This window comes from Haliotis rufescens, unplaced genomic scaffold (genome assembly GCF_023055435.1).
Source record: "Haliotis rufescens isolate VD_foot unplaced genomic scaffold, xgHalRufe1.0.p SCAF_18, whole genome shotgun sequence".
Lineage (NCBI taxonomy): Eukaryota > Metazoa > Mollusca > Gastropoda > Lepetellida > Haliotidae > Haliotis > Haliotis rufescens.
This window is the reverse complement of record NW_025963868.1, coordinates 18,637,485-18,661,355: the sequence shown is the minus strand read 5'-3', so window position 1 is coordinate 18,661,355 and position 23,871 is coordinate 18,637,485. Positions and strand designations below refer to the sequence as shown.

Genomic DNA, 23,871 nt, shown 5'->3' with positions numbered 1-23,871 from the left:
AGGGCAGTGTTCTCTACAGTGTTAGGACGACATGTTTCTCCCCACCAGGGCAGTGTTCTCTACAGTGTAAGGACGACATGTTTCTCCCCACCAGGGCAGTGTTCACTACAGTGTAAGGACGACATGTTCTCCCCACCAGGGCAGTGTTCACTACAGTGTTAGGACGACATGTTTCTCCTCACCAGGGCAGTGTTCACTACAGTGTAAGGATGACATGTTTCTCCCCACCAGGGCAGTGTTCTGTACAGTGTGAGGACGACATGTTTCTCCTCACCAGGGCAGTGTTCACTACAGTGTTTTGACAACATGTTTCTCCCCACCAGGGCACTGTTCTGTACAGTGTAAGGACGTCATGTTTCTCCCCACCAGGGCAGTGTTCACTACAGTGTTATGACGACATGTTTCTCCCCACCAGGGCAGTGTTCACTACAGTGTTATGACAACATGTTTCTCCCCACCAGGGCAGTGTTCTGTACAGTGTTAGGACGAGATGTTTCTCCCCACCAGGGCAGTGTTCTGTACAGTGTAAGTACGACATGTTTCTCCCCACCAGGGCAGTGTTCTGTACAGTGTTAGGACGACATGTTTCTCCTCACCAGGGCAGTGTTCTCTACAGTGTTAGGACGACATGTTTCTCCTCACCAGGGCAGTGTTCACTACAGTGTAAGGACGACATGTTTCTCCCCACCAGGGCACTGTTCTGTACAGTGTGAGGACAACATGTTTCTCCCCACCAGGGCAGTGTTCACTACAGTGTTAGGACGACATGTTTCTCCTCACCAGGGCAGTGTTCACTACAGTGTAAGGATGACATGTTTCTCCCCACCAGGGCAGTGTTCTGTACAGTGTGAGGACGACATGTTTCTCCTCACCAGGGCAGTGTTCACTACAGTGTTTTGACAACATGTTTCTCCCCACCAGGGCAGTGTTCTGTACAGTGTAAGGACGACATGTTTCTCCCCACCAGGGCAGTGTTCACTACAGTGTTATGACGACATGTTTCTCCCCACCAGGGCAGTGTTCACTACAGTGTTATGACAACATGTTTCTCCCCACCAGGGCAGTGTTCTGTACAGTGTTAGGACGACATGTTTCTCCTCACCAGGGCAGTGTTCTGTACAGTGTAAGGACGACATGTTTCTCCTCACCAGGGCAGTGTTCTGTACAGTGTTAGGACGACATGTTTCTCCTCACCAGGGCAGTGTTCTCTACAGTGTTAGGACGACATGTTTCTCCCCACCAGGGCAGTGTTCTGTACAGTGTTATGACAACATGTTTCTCCCCACCAGGGCAGTGGTCACTACAGTGTTATGACATCATATTTCTCCCCACCAGGGCAGTGTTCACTACAGTGTAAGGACGTCATGTTTCTCCCCACCAGGGCAGTGTTCACTACAGTGTAAGGACGACATGTTTCTCCCCACCAGGGCAGTGTTCACTACAGTGAAAGATCGACATGTTTCTCCCCACCAGGGCAGTGTTCTGTAAAGTGTAAGGACGACATGTTTCTCCCCACCAGGGCAGTGTTCACTACAGTGTTAGGACGACATGTTTCTCCGCACCAGGGCAGTGTTCACTACAGTATAAGGTCGACATGTTTCTCCCCTCCAGGGCAGTGTTCTGTACAGTGTGAGGACGACATGTTTCTCCTCACCAGGGCAGTGTTCACTACAGTGTTAGGACGACATGTTTCTCCCCACCAGGGCAGTGTTCTGTACAGTGTTAGGACGACATGTTTCTCCCCACCAGGGCAGTGTTCACTACAGTGTTATGACAACATGTTTCTCCCCACCAGGGCAGTGTTCTGTACAGTATAAGGACAACATGTTTCTCCCCGCCAGGGCAGTGTTCACTACAGTGTTAGGACGACATGTTTCTCCGCACCAGGGCAGTGTTCACTACAGTGTTAGGACGACATGTTTCTCCTCACCAGGACAGTGTTCACTTCAGTGTTAGGACGACATGTTTCTCCCCGCCAGGGCAGTGTTCACTACAGTGTTAGGACGACATGTTTCTCCGCACCAGGGCAGTGTTCACTTCAGTGTTAGGAAGGCATGTTCCTCCTCACCAGGGCAGTGTTCACTACAGGGTAAGGTCTACATGTTTCTCCCTACCGAGACAGTGTTCTGTACAGTGTGAGGACGACATGTTTGTTCCTACCGAGGTAGTGTTCAGTACAGTGTTAGGACGATATGTTTTTCCTACCGAGGCAGTGTTAAGTAGAGTGTTAGGGCGACATGTTTTTTCGTACCGAGTCAGTGTTCACTACAGTGTTAGGACAACATGTTTCTCCTCACCAGGGCAGTGTTCACTACAGTGTAAGGTCGACATGTTTCTCCCCTCCAGGGCAGTGTTCTGTACAGTGTTAGGACGACATGTTTCTCCCCACCAGGGCAGTGTTCTGTACAGTGTTAGGACGACATGTTTCTACCCACCAGGGCAGTGTTCACTACAGTGTAAGGTCGACATGTTTCTCCTCACCAGGGCAGTGTTCACTACAGTGTAAGGTCGACATGTTTCTCCCCACCAGGGCAGTGTTCAGTACAGTGTTAGGACGACATGTTTATACCCACCAGGGCAGTGTTCACTACCGTGTTAGGACGACATGTTTCTCCCCACCAGGGCAGTGTTCACTACAGTGTTAGGACGACATGTTTCTCCCCACCAGGGCAGTGTTCACAACAGTGTTAGGACGACATGTTTCTCCGCACCAGGGCAGTATTCACTACAGTGTTAGGACGACATGTTTCTCCGCACCAGGGCAGTGTCTACTACAGTGTAAGGACGACATGTTTCTCCGCACCAGGGCAGTGTCTACTACAGTGTTAGGACGACATGTTTCTCCTCACCAGGGCAGTGTCTACTACAGTGTTAGGACGACATGTTTCTCCGCACCAGGGCAGTGTCTACTACAGTGTAAGGACGACATGTTTCTCTCCACCAGGGCAGTGTTCACTACAGTGTAAGGACGACATGTTTCTCCGCACCAGGGCAGTGTTCACTACAGTGTTTTGACAACATGTTTCTCCCCACCAGGGCACTGTCCTGTACAGTGTAAGGACGTCATGTTTCTCCCCACCAGGGCAGTGTTCACTACAGTGTTATGACGACATGTTTCTCCCCACCAGGGCAGTGTTCACTACAGTGTTATGACAACATGTTTCTCCCCACCAGGGCAGTGTTCTGTACAGTGTTAGGACGAGATGTTTCTCCCCACCAGGGCAGTGTTCTGTACAGTGTAAGTACGACATGTTTCTCCCCACCAGGGCAGTGTTCTGTACAGTGTTAGGACGACATGTTTCTCCTCACCAGGGCAGTGTTCTCTACAGTGTTAGGACGACATGTTTCTCCTCACCAGGGCAGTGTTCACTACAGTGTAAGGAGGACATGTTTCTCCCCACCAGGGCACTGTTCTGTACAGTGTGAGGACAACATGTTTCTCCCCACCAGGGCAGTGTTCACTACAGTGTTAGGACGACATGTTTCTCCTCACCAGGGCAGTGTTCACTACAGTGTAAGGATGACATGTTTCTCCCCACCAGGGCAGTGTTCTGTACAGTGTGAGGACGACATGTTTCTCCTCACCAGGGCAGTGTTCACTACAGTGTTTTGACAACATGTTTCTCCCCACCAGGGCAGTGTTCTGTACAGTGTAAGGACGACATGTTTCTCCCCACCAGGGCAGTGTTCACTACAGTGTTATGACGACATGTTTCTCCCCACCAGGGCAGTGTTCAGTACAGTGTTATGACAACATGTTTCTCCCCACCAGGGCAGTGTTCTGTACAGTGTTAGGACGACATGTTTCTCCTCACCAGGGCAGTGTTCTGTACAGTGTAAGGACGACATGTTTCTCCTCACCAGGGCAGTGTTCTGTTCAGTGTTAGGACGACATGTTTCTCCTCACCAGGGCAGTGTTCTCTACAGTGTTAGGACGACATGTTTCTCCCCACCAGGGCAGTGTTCTGTACAGTGTTATGACAACATGTTTCTCCCCACCAGGGCAGTGGTCACTACAGTGTTATGACATCATATTTCTCCCCACCAGGGCAGTGTTCACTACAGTGTAAGGACGTCATGTTTCTCCCCACCAGGGCAGTGTTCACTACAGTGTAAGGACGACATGTTTCTCCCCACCAGGGCAGTGTTCACTACAGTGAAAGATCGACATGTTTCTCCCCACCAGGGCAGTGTTCTGTAAAGTGTAAGGACGACATGTTTCTCCCCACCAGGGCAGTGTTCACTACAGTGTTAGGACGACATGTTTCTCCGCACCAGGGCAGTGTTCACTACAGTATAAGGTCGACATGTTTCTCCCCTCCAGGGCAGTGTTCTGTACAGTGTGAGGACGACATGTTTCTCCTCACCAGGGCAGTGTTCACTACAGTGTTAGGACGACATGTTTCTCCCCACCAGGGCAGTGTTCTGTACAGTGTTAGGACGACATGTTTCTCCCCACCAGGGCAGTGTTCACTACAGTGTTATGACAACATGTTTCTCCCCACCAGGGCAGTGTTCTGTACAGTATAAGGACAACATGTTTCTCCCCGCCAGGGCAGTGTTCACTACAGTGTTAGGACGACATGTTTCTCCGCACCAGGGCAGTGTTCACTACAGTGTTAGGACGACATGTTTCTCCTCACCAGGACAGTGTTCACTTCAGTGTTAGGACGACATGTTTCTCCCCGCCAGGGCAGTGTTCACTACAGTGTTAGGACGACATGTTTCTCCGCACCAGGGCAGTGTTCACTTCAGTGTTAGGAAGGCATGTTCCTCCTCACCAGGGCAGTGTTCACTACAGGGTAAGGTCGACATGTTTCTCCCTACCGAGACAGTGTTCTGTACAGTGTGAGGACGACATGTTTGTTCCTACCGAGGTAGTGTTCAGTACAGTGTTAGGACGATATGTTTTTCCTACCGAGGCAGTGTTAAGTAGAGTGTTAGGGCGACATGTTTTTTCGTACCGAGTCAGTGTTCACTACAGTGTTAGGACAACATGTTTCTCCTCACCAGGGCAGTGTTCACTACAGTGTAAGGTCGACATGTTTCTCCCCTCCAGGGCAGTGTTCTGTACAGTGTTAGGACGACATGTTTCTCCCCACCAGGGCAGTGTTCTGTACAGTGTTAGGACGACATGTTTCTACCCACCAGGGCAGTGTTCACTACAGTGTAAGGTCGACATGTTTCTCCTCACCAGGGCAGTGTTCACTACAGTGTAAGGTCGACATGTTTCTCCCCACCAGGGCAGTGTTCAGTACAGTGTTAGGACGACATGTTTCTACCCACCAGGGCAGTGTTCACTACCGTGTTAGGACGACATGTTTCTCCCCACCAGGGCAGTGTTCACTACAGTGTTAGGACGACATGTTTCTCCCCACCAGGGCAGTGTTCACAACAGTGTTAGGACGACATGTTTCTCCGCACCAGGGCAGTATTCACTACAGTGTTAGGACGACATGTTTCTCCTCACCAGGGCAGTGTCTACTACAGTGTAAGGACGACATGTTTCTCCGCACCAGGGCAGTGTCTACTACAGTGTTAGGACGACATGTTTCTCCTCACCAGGGCAGTGTCTACTACAGTGTTAGGACGACATGTTTCTCCGCACCAGGGCAGTGTCTACTACAGTGTAAGGACGACATGTTTCTCTCCACCAGGGCAGTGTTCACTACAGTGTAAGGACGACATGTTTCTCCGCACCAGGGCAGTGTTCAGTACAGTGTTAGGACGACATGTTTCTCCGCACCAGGGCAGTGTTCTGTACAGTGTAAGGACGACATGTTTCTCCGCACCAGGGCAGTGTTCAGTACAATGTTAGGACGACATGTTTCTCCGCACCAGGGCAGTGTTCACTACAGTGTAAGGACGACATGTTTCTCCGCACCAGGGCAGTGTTCAGAACAGTGTTAGGACGACATGTTTCTCCTCACCAGGGCAGTGTTCACTACAGTGTAAGGACGACATGTTTCTCCTCACCAGGGCAGTGTTCACTACAGTGTAAGGACGACATGTTTCTACCTACCGAGGCAGTGTTAAGTAGAGTGTAAGGACGACATGTTTCTTCCTACCAGGGCAGTGTTCACTACAGTGTTATTACAACATATTTCTCCCCACCAGGGCAGTGTTCACTACAGTGTTAGGACGACATGTTTCTCTCTACCCAGGCAGTGTTCAGTACAGTGTTAAGACGACATGTTTCTTTCTACCGAGGCAGTGTTCAGTACAGTGTTATGAGAACATATTTCTCCCCACCAGGGCAGTGTTCACTACAGTGTTAGGACGACATGTTTCTTCCTACCGAGGCAGTGTTCAGTACAGTGTTATGAGAACATATTTCTCCCCACCAGGGCAGTGTTCACTACAGTGTTAGGACGACATGTTTCTCCCCACCAGGGCAGTGTTCACTACAGTGTAAGGACGACATGTTTCTCCTAACCAGGGCACTGTTCTGTACAGTGTTAGGATGACAGGTTTCTCTCTAACGAGGCAGTGTTCACTACAGTGTTAGGACGATATGTTTCTCCTCACCAGGGCAGTGTTAAATAGAGTGTTAGGACGACATGTTTCTCCTCACCAGGGCAGTGTTCACTACAATGTAAGGACGACATGTTTCTCCCCGCCAGGGCAGTGTTCAGAGAGAGAGAGAAGGGGAAAGGTCCATAGATTCAAGTAGGAATTGCAAAAAATAAATAATTCTTTTATTGAATGGGACACTGTGGCCTTGACATATCAATGAAACACATTTGGAAGAGTTAGGTCAGTGTGCAGACGAGGCGTCCATGTGCGTCATACACTCTGTCGGGATGACATGCAACAATTTATGTCAATGTCACCAAGGGAAATTACAACATGTGATTAGCACTGATATATAGAACGGTAACGCAATAGAAGCTGTATGAATACTGTGTGGACACCCTGGTGACTGATGTAAAATATATAAATTAAATTTGATCATAAAGGTAAAGCCAAGCAACATAATTAAACGGGAGAAATGTCCGCCAGTGGCCTTCAGTCTTGAGTTTACCAGAGCATTCTAAGCTGACTGATATGTCCTACATCGCCACTGAGAAAATTGGAATATCAATAACAGCCTATCTGAGACAACAATTATTCACCTATTACATTTGATAGGAGGAAAACCCAGTGGCGCATGATAAATGACGTGCCGTATGTTTCATGTGTTGACACACTTATTCCCATCAGACGCTGTACAGCACAGACAGAAGCACATGATTGACTCCATTATCTGTAACATGAAACCAGGAGACGTCGGGTGGGGCACAGTGGGGACAACAGCTCCTGACAGCTAGACGTACTTGTCACTGCTCCGACACATGCACATGGACAACACGATGACCAGCAGCTGAAACACAGGCGAGGACGTTCAAGCGGAGATACACGTGTACATAACAACAGTGCCAAGATATAAGTGTGACACGTGCATCTATAGTGTGACAAGGGTATATTAAAGTGTGACAAGGGTATATTAAAGTGTGACACACGTATATATAGATGTGACATATGTGTATATAGGTGATACGCGTACATATAGAGGTGTGACATCTGTACGTATAGATGTGATATCTATAGAGAGGTGTGACATGTGTACGTATAGATGTGATATGTATATAGAGAGGTGTGACATGTGTACGTATAAATGTGATATGTATATATAGAGGTGTGACATGTGTACGTATAGATGTGATATGTATATAGAGAGGTGTGACATCTGTACGTATAGATGTGATATGTATATAGAGAGGTGTGACATGTGTACGTATAAATGTGATATGTATATAGAGAGGTGTGACATGTGTACGTATAGATGTGATATGTATATAGAGAGGTGTGACATGTGTACGTATAGATGTGATATGTATGAAGAGAGGTGTGACAAGTAGAGATGCGCTTTACTGGGGATGGTCACACACCATAAGTAGAGATGAGCTACACCAGGGATGGTCACACACCACAAGTAGAGATGCGCTATACTAGGGATGGTCACATACCACAATTAGATATGCGCTATACTAGGGATGGTCACATACCACAATTAGATATGCGCTATACTGAGGATGGTCACACACCACAAGTAGAGATGAGCTACACCAGGGATGGTCACACACCACAAGTAGAGATGCGCTACACCAGGGATGGTCACATACCACAAGTAGAGATGCGCTATACTGGGGATGGTCACACACCACAAGTAGAGATGAGCTACACCAGGGATGGTCACACACCACAAGTAGAGATGAGCTACACCAGGGATGGTCACACACCACAAGTAGAGATGCGTTATACTGGGGATGGTCACACACCACAAGTAGAGATGAGCTGCACCAGGGATGGTCACACACCACAAGTAGAGATGCGCTATACTGGGGATGGTCACACACCACAAGGAGAGATGAGCTACACCAGGGATGGTCACACACCACAAATAGAGATGCTCTTTACTTGGGATGGTCACACACCACAAGTAGAGATGCGTTATATTGGGGATGGTCACACACCACAAGTAGAGATGCTCTTTACTTGGGATGGTCACACACCACAAGTAGAGATGCTCTTTACTGGGGATGGTCACACACCACAAGTAGAGATGCTCTTTACTTGGGATGGTCACACACCACAAGTAGAGATGCTCTTTACTTGGGATGGTCACACACCACAAGTAGAGATGCTCTTTACTGGGGATGGTCACACACCACAAGTAGAGATGAGCTATGCTGGGGATGATAACACTTAAGGTGAAATACTCAAAATAGGCTAGGTAGGTGACTTTGGGCACTGACGGTCCATGGAGACATACCTCTATGAGGAAGATGGTGACACCAACTCCAATGGCTACGTATTTGTAGTTGTCAAAGAAGTCCAATAGGTTGCTATAACAGCCCTGGAAAAAAACCAAATGATATCACTCACAAACCAGTAAGACATTGTCATGTTTGTACTCAAAAACTGTTAACACATACTCTTGTATACACTCACCAACCAGTTAGACATACTCTTGTATACACTCACCAACCAGTAAGACATACTCCTGTATACACTCACCAACCAGTAAGACATACTCCTGTATACACTCACCAACCAGTAAGACATACTCCTGTATACACGCACCAACTAGTAAGACATACTCCTGTATACACTCACCAAATAGTAAGACATACTCCTGTATACACTCACCAACCAGTAAGACATACTCCTGTATACACTCACCAACCAGTAAGACATACTCCTGTATACACGCACCAACCAGTAAGACATACTCCTGTATACACTCACCAACCAGTAAGACATACTCCTGTATACACGCACCAACTAGTAAGACATAGTCCTGTATACACTCACCAAATGGTAAGACATACTCCTGTATACACGCACCAACTAGTAAGACATACTCCTGTATACACTCACCAACCAGTAAGACATACTCCTGTATACACTCACCAACCAGTAAGACATACTCCTGTATACACGCACCAACTAGTAAGACATACTCCTGTATACACTCACCAAATAGTAAGACATACTCCTGTATACACTCACCAACCAGTAAGACATACTCCTGTATACACTCACCAACCAGTAAGACATAGTCCTGTATACACGCACCAAATAGTAAGACATACTCCTGTATACACTCACCAACCAGTAAGACATACTCCTGTTTGTACTCTCAAAATAGCTTAATAGTAAAGAGTGTTTGTACAGTATATGTACTAGTATATGCATAGTAGTGAGTGTCCTCAAAGTACGCATAGGCTTAGTACTTTTGGTTTGTGTTTTTATCTACACACTCAGCAATATATGAATTTGGTCAGTAAATAATCAAGTCTGGACCAGATAATCTATTGATTGACACCATGAACATCAATCTAAACAATTAGTATACGATGACATGCATCCACCAAGTCCGACCCCGTCAGTAGCTTGTGTACTTACATTGGATATAGGCATAACTATGTACTCACATGGGTGTAGGCGTACGTGTTGTCCATGTCGGTGATACTCAAACACTTCTTTATGTCTCCATCAGTGAACGTAGTGTCTGAAATATGTTCGTAATTTGTCTTCTTGCAGCACGCCACGGGGATCTTATGTAATGGGTTCCGCGGGTCCCAGTTGGTGTTGATGTCGGCATCTTGGAAGTCGGTGTAGTTGTCCACGCCGCAACATTGGAACTGCATGCACACATTGAGTTATCTATTATTCTTCATGAAGACGACCGAGTATCTATACTCTGCATGGAATGTGTACATGTTACAGCGGGACAACGCCAATGGATACAAACAGTATCCGTTGGGATCATTAACGAATAAATATGCAAATATAAACGGCCAAGTATGGACTATATCAACAAATACGCCCTGGCACTTGTCTACCTCCGATCGAGCCAGAATTGATGATCGGGGACCTGGACAAATAACGAGAATAATTTGTTATCATTATCAATCTATGATATCATACCAAGATTCGGTGTCTACAGTGGGCGTAGCTGAGGCCTCTCTCACACGCGTAGGCGAAAATAAATTGCAAAGAAATTAAGCGAGGACGGTCGGGATATCAATTTCCATATCTGTGCTTGTTGACATCATGGGTTTGGGGTATTTTCCCGAATAACTTTGGATTTGACTGAAATAAACTGATGGAAACGAATGAGGGAACAATGAAAAATATAGAGAAACAAGTTTTACTGTCGGTACATTTGACATAGCGCGCATACAGAATCAAATGTTGACATGTGTTTGTGTGCATTGTTTCCAACGCCTATTTGGTAGACAAGGCTTCGAACCCATGACAGCATATAATTTTATTGTGTCTAAAACTAAGTGTTCCCTTATTCATTCCCCTCAGTATCAGTCCGAAATTGTACCGAATTAATTAATTAAAGTTTTAAGCCCCTCGGTTCACTTGTAGCTACTTTACTTTACAACAGCCAAACACATGCTTGATTAATACACTTTAGACTGGATGTCACCCTACCAAGGGCGACCACTTCTTCAGTTATCACGAACCGCCTTGAGAATATATAATTGACAGTGAATGTAGCTAGCATTAGCAGCAACTATTTCAAGAATATTCCAATATGCGATCCAGCATATAAACAAAATATGATGTCCTTACATGGAATGTAACAACGAAAATATAGCATCTGCTAGTCATCCACAGTTGGTAACCGTGACATTTTTCTGACATCATAAGATGATCAGCACTTCTCATAGCTGTGAATCTAATGATATGACCACTAAATGCATACGACTTCCTATAACCTTGACCTTATACTACCTTTTCCTATTTCCGCCCGCTCTAAGGACAACATTGACCGCCAGTTGACCCGCAGCGAGTTAGTAATCAAACCCTTTCCAAGCTAAGACCTTGAGAATGATCTGGACCCATCCATGTAACATCCCGAGGGCAGTAAAGAAGATATACATGGTAGGATATCAATGAAACCTTAAAGCATCACCTGCTCAGTGATACCACAGTCAAGGGTAAACAGGTTTACTATGTGTTATGCAGGTGTCATCAGGACGCCACCCACTATTCTGTGAAGACAATTATCTGTGAAAGAAATATTTAATTGATTCAAGGAAGAAATTCCATAGATGAGGCACACATAAAGTTTTCCCAACTAGATTCACACACATCTCCACTTGACTGAAGAGTGCAAATGCTAGTGAAGAATGTTACATAATGCTTTATGAAAAGCAACAAAACAGTCAGCTGAGTGTTCCCCCAAACCACAAGGTACAAGACTAAATGACAGCACTTGATCACAAGGGTGGAAGTTTCCCCGGGACAATATACATCAGTGCTCCAAGGAACGTTACCAAGACGAATGGCGGACAACCTGATACCCAACATATACAGAGCAACTGAAGAGAAACCAGACAGATAGTCAGCTCGATACACCGTCTAAGACGTTTCAGACATTGGAGCCGACCTAGTTGTTATCGACGCTGTGGCACTCCACTAGTCTCACGCTGCGGATAACTCGGTGATAACCTCAGGCAATAATATATCGTGAGATGGACGGAACCTTCTATCTTGCAGCTAAATACCAGGGACCAAGATGGTCCATCACACAAACGAAGTCAACACTATTTAATGTTGAACTACTTACGGTGGAGAAGATGGCGTCAAAGGATTGATCTTTGGCAGTCTTATTGGAGGCGTTGTCGTCGTAACCTTTCAACGCATTTCTTAAGCCTTTGTCTAGGACCTCGTCTGCCTAGCAACACAAGAAACAGGCGGGTAGTTGGCAGCAGGGCAGTGATAATTGTATACTCCAAGGTATTACAAGACGCTGGTTAGTAAAGTACAGTCGGAAACAGAAATACATTTTCAACTAAGTTATTACCAACTGTGGCTTGAAAAGCATAGTTTGCAACAAGTAGAACAGGACAAGTTACAGGAGTGAAAAAAGGCCAAGTTCAGAGGCTGAAATACCAAAACATTTGTTTGTTGTTTATTGTTTAACGCCACACAGCAATATGTGTGGCATGTGCATACACTTTGTCAGGAGTACTCATGATGACCCTGAAACTGCATGTGCATTCCGGTTGCATGCACGCATAAAATCCCAAGTTTAGAAATTCGTCACATATTCACAGTACACGTGTGACCAAGTCACTTCAAACAGAATGAATCGTTGAAGCGTTTTAACTATGAAAAGCAACTTTGTTGGCTAAACCTGGTAAACGTTATGCCACGCCTGTCTGAAAATAAGTGTCTTCGTGCAGTTGTCTTGCTTGAAACCAGAATTGCACATAACAGGGGCCTCTAATGGTCATCAATGGCAACTTGACAGGTGTACAGTTACATGGCGAAGTTATCCATCCCCACGTCCTCCCGTTCCTTCAGACCCACGTGACACCCCGTTACAGCAGATCTGTCGTGATGACGTTTACAGAGGACATGTTGACGTTGTTTCATTGAAATCAATATATTGTTTATCGTATATATCATGGTATAACAAGAAACTGGTTAACGGTTGACAGCAGAAAAATAAAACGTTTTGAAATACATGACTTCGAAACGTCACCTACTGGCCTTGAATGAATTCTGTTAAACATCACAGGTTAACACAGCGGGCCGTAAATAACAGGCTTGGCTGGCGAAGTCAGTGATTGCCTGTAATTGCATCATACATGGGAAACAAAATCGCACCCATCTTAAGCGTAATGATACCTACCTTACTTCCCTTAGCCAGGACTACCGCCACAGCCACGATCTCCGCCAGCAGGATAACACCGACTACGACGCCATACTGTAATATAGTTCTACACATATACATGATTTCGACAATAACGCACCACTGTGACGCAGTCCTATACACATACATTACGTTGACAATATCGCGTCACTGTATTGCAGTCCCATACATGTACATCACACCGACAATAACGCGCCACTGTAACGCAGTCCTATACACATACATTACGTTGACAATATCGCGTCACTGTATTGCAGTCCCATACATGAACATCACACCGACAATAACGCGCCACTGTGACGCAGTCCTATACACATACATTACGTTGACAATATCGCGTCACTGTATTGCAGTCCCATACATGTACATCACACCGACAATAACGCGCCACTGTAACGCAGTCCTATACACATACATTACGTTGACAATATCGCGTCACTGTATTGCAGTCCCATACATGTACATCACACCGACAATAACGCGCCACTGTAACGCAGTCCTATACACATACATTACGTTGACAATATCGCGTCACTGTATTACAGTCCTATTCATATAAGTCACACAGACAATAACGCGCCACTGTAACGTAGTCCTATACACATACATTACGTTGACAATATCGCGTCACTGTATTACAGTCCTATACATATATTTCACAACGACAATAACGCGCAACTGTAACGCAGTCCTATACACATACATTACGTTGACAAAAACGCGTCACTGTAACGCAGTCCTATACACATACATTACGTTGACAATATCGCGCCACTGTATTACAGTCCTAAACATATATGTCACACCGACAATAACGCGCCACTGTAACGCAGTCCTATACACATACATTACGTTGACAATATCGCGTCACTGTAACGTAGTCCTATAAATATACATTACGTTGACAATAACGCGCCACTGTAACGCTGTCCTATACACATACATTACGGGAACAATAACGAGTCACTGTAACGCAGTCCTATACACATACATTACGTAGACAATAACGCGCCACTGTAATGTAGTCCTATAAATATACATTACGCCGACAATATCGCGTCACTGTATTACAGTCCTATACATATATGTCACACCGACAATAACGCGCCACTGTAACGCAGTCCTATACACATACATTACGTTGACAATATCGCGTCACTGTATTACAGTCCTATACATATAAGTCACACCGACAATAACGCGCCACTGTAACGCAGTCCTATACACATACATTACGTTGACAATATCGCGTCACTGTAACGTAGTCCTATAAATATACATTACGTTGACAATAACGCGCCACTGTAACGCAGTCCTATACACATACATTACGGGAACAATAACGAGTCACTGTAACGCAGTCCTATACACATACATTACGTAGACAATAACGCGCCACTGTAACGTAGTCCTATAAATATACATTACGCCGACAATATCGCGTCACTGTATTACAGTCCTATACATATATGTCACACCGACAATAACGCGCCACTGTAACGCAGTCCTATACACATACATTACGTTGACAATATCGCGTCACTGTAACGTAGTCCTATAAATATACATTACGTTGACAATAACGCGCCACTGTAACGCTGTCCTATACACATACATTACGGGAACAATAACGAGTCACTGTAACGCAGTCCTATACACATACATTACGTAGACAATAACGCGCCACTGTAATGTAGTCCTATAAATATACATTACGCCGACAATATCGCGTCACTGTATTACAGTCCTATACATATATGTCACACCGACAATAACGCGCCACTGTAACGCAGTCCTATACACATACATTACGTTGACAATATCGCGTCACTGTATTACAGTCCTATACATATAAGTCACACCGACAATAACGCGCCACTGTAACGCAGTCCTATACACATACATTACGTTGACAATATCGCGTCACTGTAACGTAGTCCTATAAATATACATTACGTTGACAATAACGCGCCACTGTAACGCAGTCCTATACACATACATTACGGGAACAATAACGAGTCACTGTAACGCAGTCCTATACACATACATTACGTAGACAATAACGCGCCACTGTAACGTAGTCCTATAAATATACATTACGCCGACAATATCGCGTCACTGTATTACAGTCCTATACATATATGTCACACCGACAATAACGCGCCACTGTAACGCAGTCCTATACACATACATTACGTTGACAATATCGCGTCACTGTATTGCAGTCCCATACATGTACATCACACCGACAATAACGCGCCACTGTAACACAGTCCTATACACATACATCACACCGACAATATCGCGCCACTGTATTACAGTCCTATACATATATGTCACACCGACAATAACGCGCCACTGTCACGCAGTCCTATACACATACATTACGTTGACAATAACGCGCCACTGTATTACAGTCCTATACATATAAGTCACACCGACAATAACGCGCCACTGTAACGCAGTCCTATACACATACATTACGTTGACAATAACGCGCCACTGTATTACAGTCCTATACATATAAGTCACACCGACAATAACGCGCCACTGTAACGCAGTCCTATACACATACATTACGTTGACAATAACGCGCCACTGTATTACAGTCCTATACATATATGTCACACCGACAATAACGCGCCACTGTAACGCAGTCCTATACACATACATTACGTTGACAATAACGCGCCACTGTATTACAGTCCTATACATATATGTCACACCGACAATAACGCGCCACTGTCACGCAGTCCTATACACATACATTACGTTGACAATAACGCGTCACTGTATTACAGTCCTATACATATAAGTCACACCGACAATAACGCGCCACTGTAACGCAGTCCTATACATATACATCACACCGACAATATCGCGTCACTGTATTACAGTCCTATACATATAAGTCACACCGACAATAACGCGCCACTGTAACGCAGTCCTATACACATACATTACGTTGACAATATCGCGTCACTGTATTACAGTCCTATACATATATGTCACACCGACAATAACGCGCCACTGTAACGCAGTCCTATACACATACATTACGTTGACAATAACGCGCCACTGTATTACAGTCCTATACACATACATTACGTTGACAATAACGCGCCACTGTATTACAGACCTATACATATACATTACGTTGACAATAACGCGCCACTGTAACGCAGTCCTATACATATATATCACACCGACAATAACGCGCCACTGTATTACAGACCTATACATATATTTCACACCGACAATAACGCGCCACTGTATTACAGTCCTATACATATAAGTCACACCGACAATAACGCGCCACTGTAACGCAGTCCTATACACATACATCACACCGACAATATCGCGTCACTGTATTACAGTCCTATACATATAAGTCACACCGACAATAACGCGCCACTGTAACGCAGTCCTATACACATACATCACACCGACAATAACGCGCCACTGTAACGCAGTCCTATACACATACATTACGTTGACAATAACGCGCCACTGTATTACAGTCCTATACACATACATTACGTTGACAATAACGCGCCACTGTAACGTAGTCCTATAAATATACATTACGCCGACAATATCGCGTCACTGTATTACAGTCCTATACATATATGTCACACCGACAATAACGCGCCACTGTAACGCAGTCCTATACACATACATTACGTTGACAATATCGCGTCACTGTATTACAGTCCTATACATATATTTCACACCGACAATACCGCGCCACTGTATTACAGTCCTATACATATATTTCACACCGACAATACCGCGTCACTGTATTACAGTCCTATACATATATTTCACACCGACAATACCGCGCCACTGTATTACAGTCCTATACATGTACATCACACCGACAATAACGCGCCACTGTAACGCAGTCCTTTACATACACTACATTCTACAGGTACCATACTGTACGCCCGTTCGATTATTTAAATTTGAGGGATTAGAGTCCACGGAAATTAAACATGAATAAGGTCGGTACCCGAAATATGATCCATAAAGTGCAGCCTCAGATATAATACAAAATGGCTGCCGGGAGAAGGAGAAACACAACATCCATGTGTATGACTATATCACACAACTGTTAGAAGTCTTTCATTTCATTGCACAACTCACAATGCCAAGCATCACTCTCCATTGACAGCAGGCTCCAAGACAGCCCAGGCCTGCGATCAGAATGATGAGGCAACCGAAAACAATGACGACCAGTCCGAATGTCTCGCCAGCATACTTCAGGTTGAAGTCAATGTTTCCACTCGTCTCCACCAAAGCATCTTTGAAGACGTCAAAGCCAACTTTGAAAACGATCCCAGCAATCAGGATGGCTAGCCCAAAGATCTGGAGGGATAGAACATTTAGATGCATAGAATTGCGTTTCTCATGTATTTGCATTATATTTTACTCTGAAGAAGTTCAAGAACAACCGATGTTTTTATATCTAGTCGGTATAGCAACACACAACCTTCCAATTGAGGGTGTTCTTCAGCGTGTTTTGAGTATAGTATACATAAATACAGTCAAAGGCCGTTGTGTCGAACATTGATGACCAAAAGCTTGGTCCCTGCGTATTCCTTCTTTATTCATCATTTTTCGGTTGTGTCGAACTTCGGATAAATCGAAGTATTTACGTAGGTCGCGTCAATTTCGACACAAAGGTGTTTGACTGTACAGCAAACAGCGCCATAAAAGTTTCGGATGTTCACACCGCACATAACAGACAGCATGACGCTAAACACAGGGCACATCACGGCAACATGACGCTAAACACAGGGCACATCACGGCAACATGACGCTAAACACAGGGCACATCACGGCAACATGACGCTAAACACAGGGCACATCACGGCAATATGACGCTAAACACAGGGCACATCACGGCACCATGACTCTCAACAAAGGGCTGAGTGAGTGAGTGTGGTTTTACGCCGCTTTTAGCAATATTCCAGCAATATTAAGGCGGGGGACACCAGAACTGGGCTTCACACATTGTACCCATGTCGGGATTCAATCCCGTGTCTTTAACGACGAACGCTATAACCACTAGGCTACCCGACCGCCCCAACAAAGGGCTTAACTATACCCACTGTGATTTGATGTACAAGACGAGACTGTGAACCGACTGTGGTAGACTGATACCAGCTGTAGGAAAACCCATGATAAGTTCAGGTAATCTTCTTGTCTCGACCTTGGCCCTTGACACAGTATTGGCTGCATTAATATGTGTCTCTCGTGTAGACTGCCCAGACGGTTTGCCATAAAACTACGTGTCTCTCGTGTAGACTGCACAGACGTTTGCCATAAAACTATGTGTCTCTCGTGTAGACTGTACAGACGTTTGCCATAAAACTATGTGTCTCTCGTGTAGACTGTACAGACGCTTGCCATAAAACTATATGTCTCTCGTGTAGACTGCACAGACGTTTGCCATAAAACTGTGTCTCGCGTGTAGACTGTACAGACGTTTGCCATAAAACTACGTGTCTCTCGTGTAGACTGTACAGACGTTTGCCATAAAACTATATGTCTCTCGTGTAGACTGCACAGACGTTTGCCATAAAACTATGTGTCTCTCGTGTAGACTGTACAGACGTTTGCCATAAAAATACGTGTCTCTCGTGTAGACTGTACAGACGTTTGCCATAAAACTATGTGTCTCTCGTGTAGATTGTACAGACGTTTGCCATAAAACTATATGTCTCTCGTGTAGACTGTACAGACGTTTGCCATAAAACTATGTGTCTCTCGTGTAGACTGTACAGGCGTTTGCCATAAAACTACGTGTCTCTCGTGTAGATTGTACAAACGTTTGCCATAAAACTATATGTCTCTCGTGTAGACTGTACAGACGTTTGCCATAAAACTATGTGTCTCTCGTGTAGACTGCACAGACGTTTGCCATAAAACTATGTGTCTCTCGTGTAGACTGCACAGACGTTTGCCATAAAACTATGTGTCTCTCGTGTAGACAGTACAGACGTTTGCCATAAAACTATGTGTCTCTCGTGTAGACAGTACAGACGTTTGCCATAAAACTATGTGTCTCTCGTGAAGATTTACAAACGTTTGCCATAAAACTATGTGTCTCTCGTGTAGACTGTACAGACGTTTGCCATAAAACTATGTGTCTCTCGTGTAGACTGTACAGACGTTTGCCATAAAACTATGTGTCTCTCGTGTAGACTGCACAGACGTTTGCCATAAAACTATGTGTCTCTCGTGTAGACTGCACAGACGTTTGCCATAAAACTATGTGTCTCTCGTGTAGACTGTACAGACGTTTGCCATAAAACTATGTGTCTCTCGTGTAGACTGCACAGACGTTTGCCATAAAACTATGTGTCTCTCGTGTAGACAGTACAGACGTTTGCCATAAAACTATGTGTCTCTCGTGTAGACAGTACAGACGTTTGACATAAAACTATGTGTCTCTCGTGAAGATTTACAAACGTTTGCCATAAAACTATGTGTCTCTCGTGTAGACAGTACAGACGTTTGCCATAAAACTATGTATCTCTCGTGTAGACTGTACAGACGTTTGCCATAAAACTACGTGTCTCTCGCGTCGACTGAACAGACGTTTGCCATAAAACTACGTGTCTCTCGTGTAGACTGTACAGACGTTTGCCATAAAACTATGAATCTCTCGTGTAGACTGTACAGACGTTTGCCATAAAACTATGTGTCTCTCGTGTAGACTGTACAGACGTTTGCCATAAAACTACGTGTCTCTCGTGTAGACTGTACAGACGTTTGCCATAAAACTATGTGTCTCTCGTGTAGACTGTACAGACGTTTACCATAAAACTACGTGTCTCTCGTGTAGACTGTACAGACGTTTGCCATAAAACTATGTGTCTCTCGTGTAGACTGTACAGACGTTTACCATAAAACTATGTGTCTCTCGTGTAGACTGTACAGACGTTTGCCATAAAACTATGTGTCTCTCGTGTAGACTGTACAGACGTTTACCATAAAACTACGTGTCTCTCGTGTAGACTGTACAGACGTTTGCCATAAAACTATGTGTCTCTCGTGTAGACTGTACAGACGTTTACCATAAAACTATGTGTCTCTCGTGTAGACTGTACAGACGTTTGCCATAAAACTATGTGTCTCTCGTGTAGGCTGTACAGACGTTTGCCATAAAACTATGTGTCTCTCATGTAGACTGTACAGACGTTTGCCATAAACTACATGTCTCTCGTGTAGACAGTACAGACGTTTGCCATAAAACTATATGTCTCTCGTGTAGACTGCACAGACGTTTGCCATAAAACTGTGTCTCTCGTGTAGACTGTACAGACGTTTGCCATAAAACTATATGTCTCTCGTGTAGACTGTACAGACGTTTGCCATAAAACTACGTGTCTCTCGTTGTAGGCTGTACAGACGTTTGCCATAAAACTACGTGGCCCTCGTGTAGACTGTACAGACATTTGCCATAAAACTACGTGTCTCTCGTGTAGACAGTACAGACGTTTGCCATAAAACTATGTGTCTCTCGTGTAGACTGTACATACGTTTGCCATAAAACTACGTGTCTCTCGTGTAGACTGTACAGACGTTTGCCATAAAACTACGAGTCTCTCGTGTAGACTGTACAGACGTTTGCCATAAAACTATGTGTCTCTCGTGTAGACTGTACAGACGTTTGCCATAAAACTATGTGTCTCTCGTGTAGGCTGTACAGACGTTTGCCATAAAACTACGTGTCTCTCGTTGTAGGCTGTACAGACGTTTGCCATAAAACTACGTGGCCCTCGTGTAGACTGTACAGACATTTGCCATAAAACTACGTGTCTCTCGTGTAGACAGTACAGACGTTTGCCATAAAACTATGTGTCTCTCGTGTAGACTGTACATACGTTTGCCATAAAACTACGTGTCTCTCGTGTAGACTGTACAGACGTTTGCCATAAAACTACGAGTCTCTCGTGTAGACTGTACAGACGTTTGCCATAAAACTATGTGTCTCTCGTGTAGACTGTACAGACTTTTGCCATAAAACTATGTGTCTCTCGTGTAGGCTGTACAGACGTTTCCCATAAAAATACGTGTCTCTCGTGTAGGCTGTACAGACGTTTGCCATAAAACTATGTGTCTCTGGTGTAGACAGTAAAGACGTTTGCTATAAAACTATGTGTCTCTCGTGTAGACTGTACAGACGTTTGCCATAAAACTATGTGTCTCTCGTGTAGACTGTACAGACGTTTGCCATAAAACTATGTGTCTCTCGGGTAGACATTGCAGACGTTTGCCATAAAACTATGTATCTCTCTTGTAGACTGTACAGACGTTTGCCATAAAACTATGTGTCTCTCGTGTAGACAGTACAGACGTTTGCCATAAAACTACGTGTCTCTCGTGTAGGCTGTACAGACGTTTGCCATAAAACTACGAGTCTCTCGTGTAGACTGTACAGACGTTTGCTATAAAACTACGTGTCTCTGGTGTAGACAGTACAGACGTTTGCTATAAAACTATGTGTCTCTCGTGTAGACTGTACAGACGTTTGCCATAAAACTATGTGTCTCTCGTGTAGACTGTACAGACGTTTGCCATAAAACTATGTGTCTCTCGTGTAGATTGTACAGACGTTTGCCATAAAACTACGTGTCTCTCGTGTAGACTGCACAGACGTTTGCCATAAAACTACGTGTCTCTCGTGTAGACTGTACAGACGTTTGCCATAAAACTACGTGTCTCTCGTGTAGACTGTACAGACGTTTGCTATAAAACTACGTGTCTCTCGTGTAGACTGTACAGACGTTTGCCTCAGAAATAAATGAACATGCCAGGTACAGAGTAGAGGTCAGTGGGGTGTGAGCAGAACTCACCAGAAAGATGACGTTAATGATGATAAGAAAGATCTTCGAACAACCGCCTTCCATTGTAAATACTGTCCCTTGTACTGACCCTGAAACACAATACACTGCAGAGCTGTACACAGACATAAACTGAGTATGGGAAACACTATCGGGCCAGAGTCGGTTGTGTCGCAACCCTGACGCACGAACCGGGGTCACACGGACTGCACGGGCGGCTCTGCTCGTCTGTAAAACACACTCGGAATACCTCGTCATTGAGAGTGTTAGAAAGAAACTTAAGATATGTTTTAGCTTATTATAATCTGACACAATGCATATCAACTGAAGACAAAATCCCAATTATTTTGTTTTATAATATAGAGACGAACAGAATCTGGAATTAGCTGTGTGTGCCTACTCTTTGAGATTATTCTACCGATATTCCATAACAGCAACACACTCACCGACATAGCAGAACAAGGTAACACATATAGCAAGTCGCTTTATAGATCGTGTGAATAAAAGTAAGGAGGAAATTGTTAAACTTACAGGTGATCTGCCTTCCACTTGATATCCAGTGACAAATGGCGTTTAAGTAATGAGCGCTTTTGTCTGATCACGAGAACCTACGTCACAGCAACTTATCAGGTGTCGGAAAGTTGACATACAAATTATCAGGGCCACATTGGCTGTTGGTAAGGACCTTTCCGAGCATACATATACTGTTTGATAATACTGATGTGACACTGAGTCACTCTCTGATGACCCGATACGTGAACGTGATCAATGTTGTGAAATAAGTTCAAGTAATTATCATGCAATTGTTTACTCTTCAAGGTGTGGTCACGCAGTATATCAACAGTAACTTTCCATGCTGTGGTCTGTGCATCACTGGTGCAGGTGCGTGCCCTGACGCTGGTGTATTGGAATAAATAGTGAGTGATTGAGTGAGTTTGGTTTTACGCCGCTTTTAGCAATATTCCAGCAATATCACGGCGTCGCATCGCATCGCATCGCATCGGCATTATTACAGCCATATAACGACGAATCAAAATACTGTATTGCCCTGACTACCCTGGTGCTGGGTGTATTGCTGATTGTGTCAGTGAATATACTATATTGCCCTGACCAACCTGGTGCTGGGTGTATTGGTGATTGTGTCGGTGAATATACTGTATTGCCCTGACCACCCTGGTGCTGGGTGTATTGCTGATTGTGTCAGTGAATAAACTGTATTGTCCTGACCACCATGGTGATGGGTGTATTGGTGATTGTGTCAGTGAATATACTGTATCGCCCTGTCCACCCTGGTGGTGGGTGTATTGCTGATTGTGTCAGTGAATAAACTGTATCGCCCTGTCCACCCTGGTACTGGGTGTATTGGTGATTGTGTCGGTGAATATACTGTATCGCCCTGTCCACCCTGGTGCTGGGTGTATTGCTGATTGTGTCAGTGAATATACTATATTGCCCTGACCACCCTGGTGCTGGGTGTATTGGTGATTGTGTCAGTGAATATACTGTATTGCCCTGACCACCCTGGTGCTGGGTGTATTGGTGATTGTGTCAGTGAATATACCGTATTGCCCTGACCACCCTGGTGCTGGGTGTATTGCTGATTGTGTCGGTGAATATACTATATTGCCCTGACCACCCTGGTACTGGGTGTATTGGTGATTGTGTCAGTGAATATACTGTATTGCCCTGACCGCCCTAGAGCTGGGTGTATTAGTGATTGTGTCAGTGAATATACTGTATTGCCCTGACCACCCTGGTACTGGGTGTATTGGTGATTGTGTCAGTGAATAT

The 23,871-nt window shown here is 44.7% G+C and overlaps 1 protein-coding gene across 1 annotated transcript; it reads right to left on the bottom strand.

Annotated features, from left to right (window-relative positions):
• Positions 1–6,681: 6,681 nt before the first annotated feature.
• LOC124124921 (tetraspanin-9-like) lies at positions 6,682–22,758 on the bottom strand. Its single transcript, XM_046488212.2, has 8 exons — positions 22,612–22,758; positions 22,093–22,172; positions 17,372–17,593; positions 13,205–13,279; positions 12,134–12,241; positions 9,981–10,190; positions 8,816–8,899; positions 6,682–7,363 (listed from the first exon to the last, which is right to left on the bottom strand). The coding sequence occupies exons 2-8, from the start codon at positions 22,144–22,146 to the stop codon at positions 7,307–7,309; spliced, it is 810 nt and encodes a 269-aa protein (XP_046344168.1). The 5' UTR covers positions 22,147–22,172; positions 22,612–22,758; the 3' UTR covers positions 6,682–7,306.
• Between the last annotated feature and the right edge of the window lie 1,113 nt (positions 22,759–23,871).

What these genes read in the sequence shown, in the direction of transcription:
- LOC124124921 (XM_046488212.2), bottom strand. Translation starts at nt 22,146, where the DNA reads ATGGAAGGCGGTTGTTCGAAGATCTTTCTTATCATCATTAACGTCATC. An exon ending in TTGACGCCATCTTCTCCACC is followed by an intron (nt 10,191 to 12,133) that starts GTAAGTAGTTCA and finishes GTGTGCATGCAG; the next exon opens with TTCCAATGTTGCGGCGTGGA. An exon ending in TCACCATCTTCCTCATAGAG is followed by an intron (nt 7,364 to 8,815) that starts GTATGTCTCCAT and finishes CCTGTGTTTCAG; the next exon opens with CTGCTGGTCATCGTGTTGTC.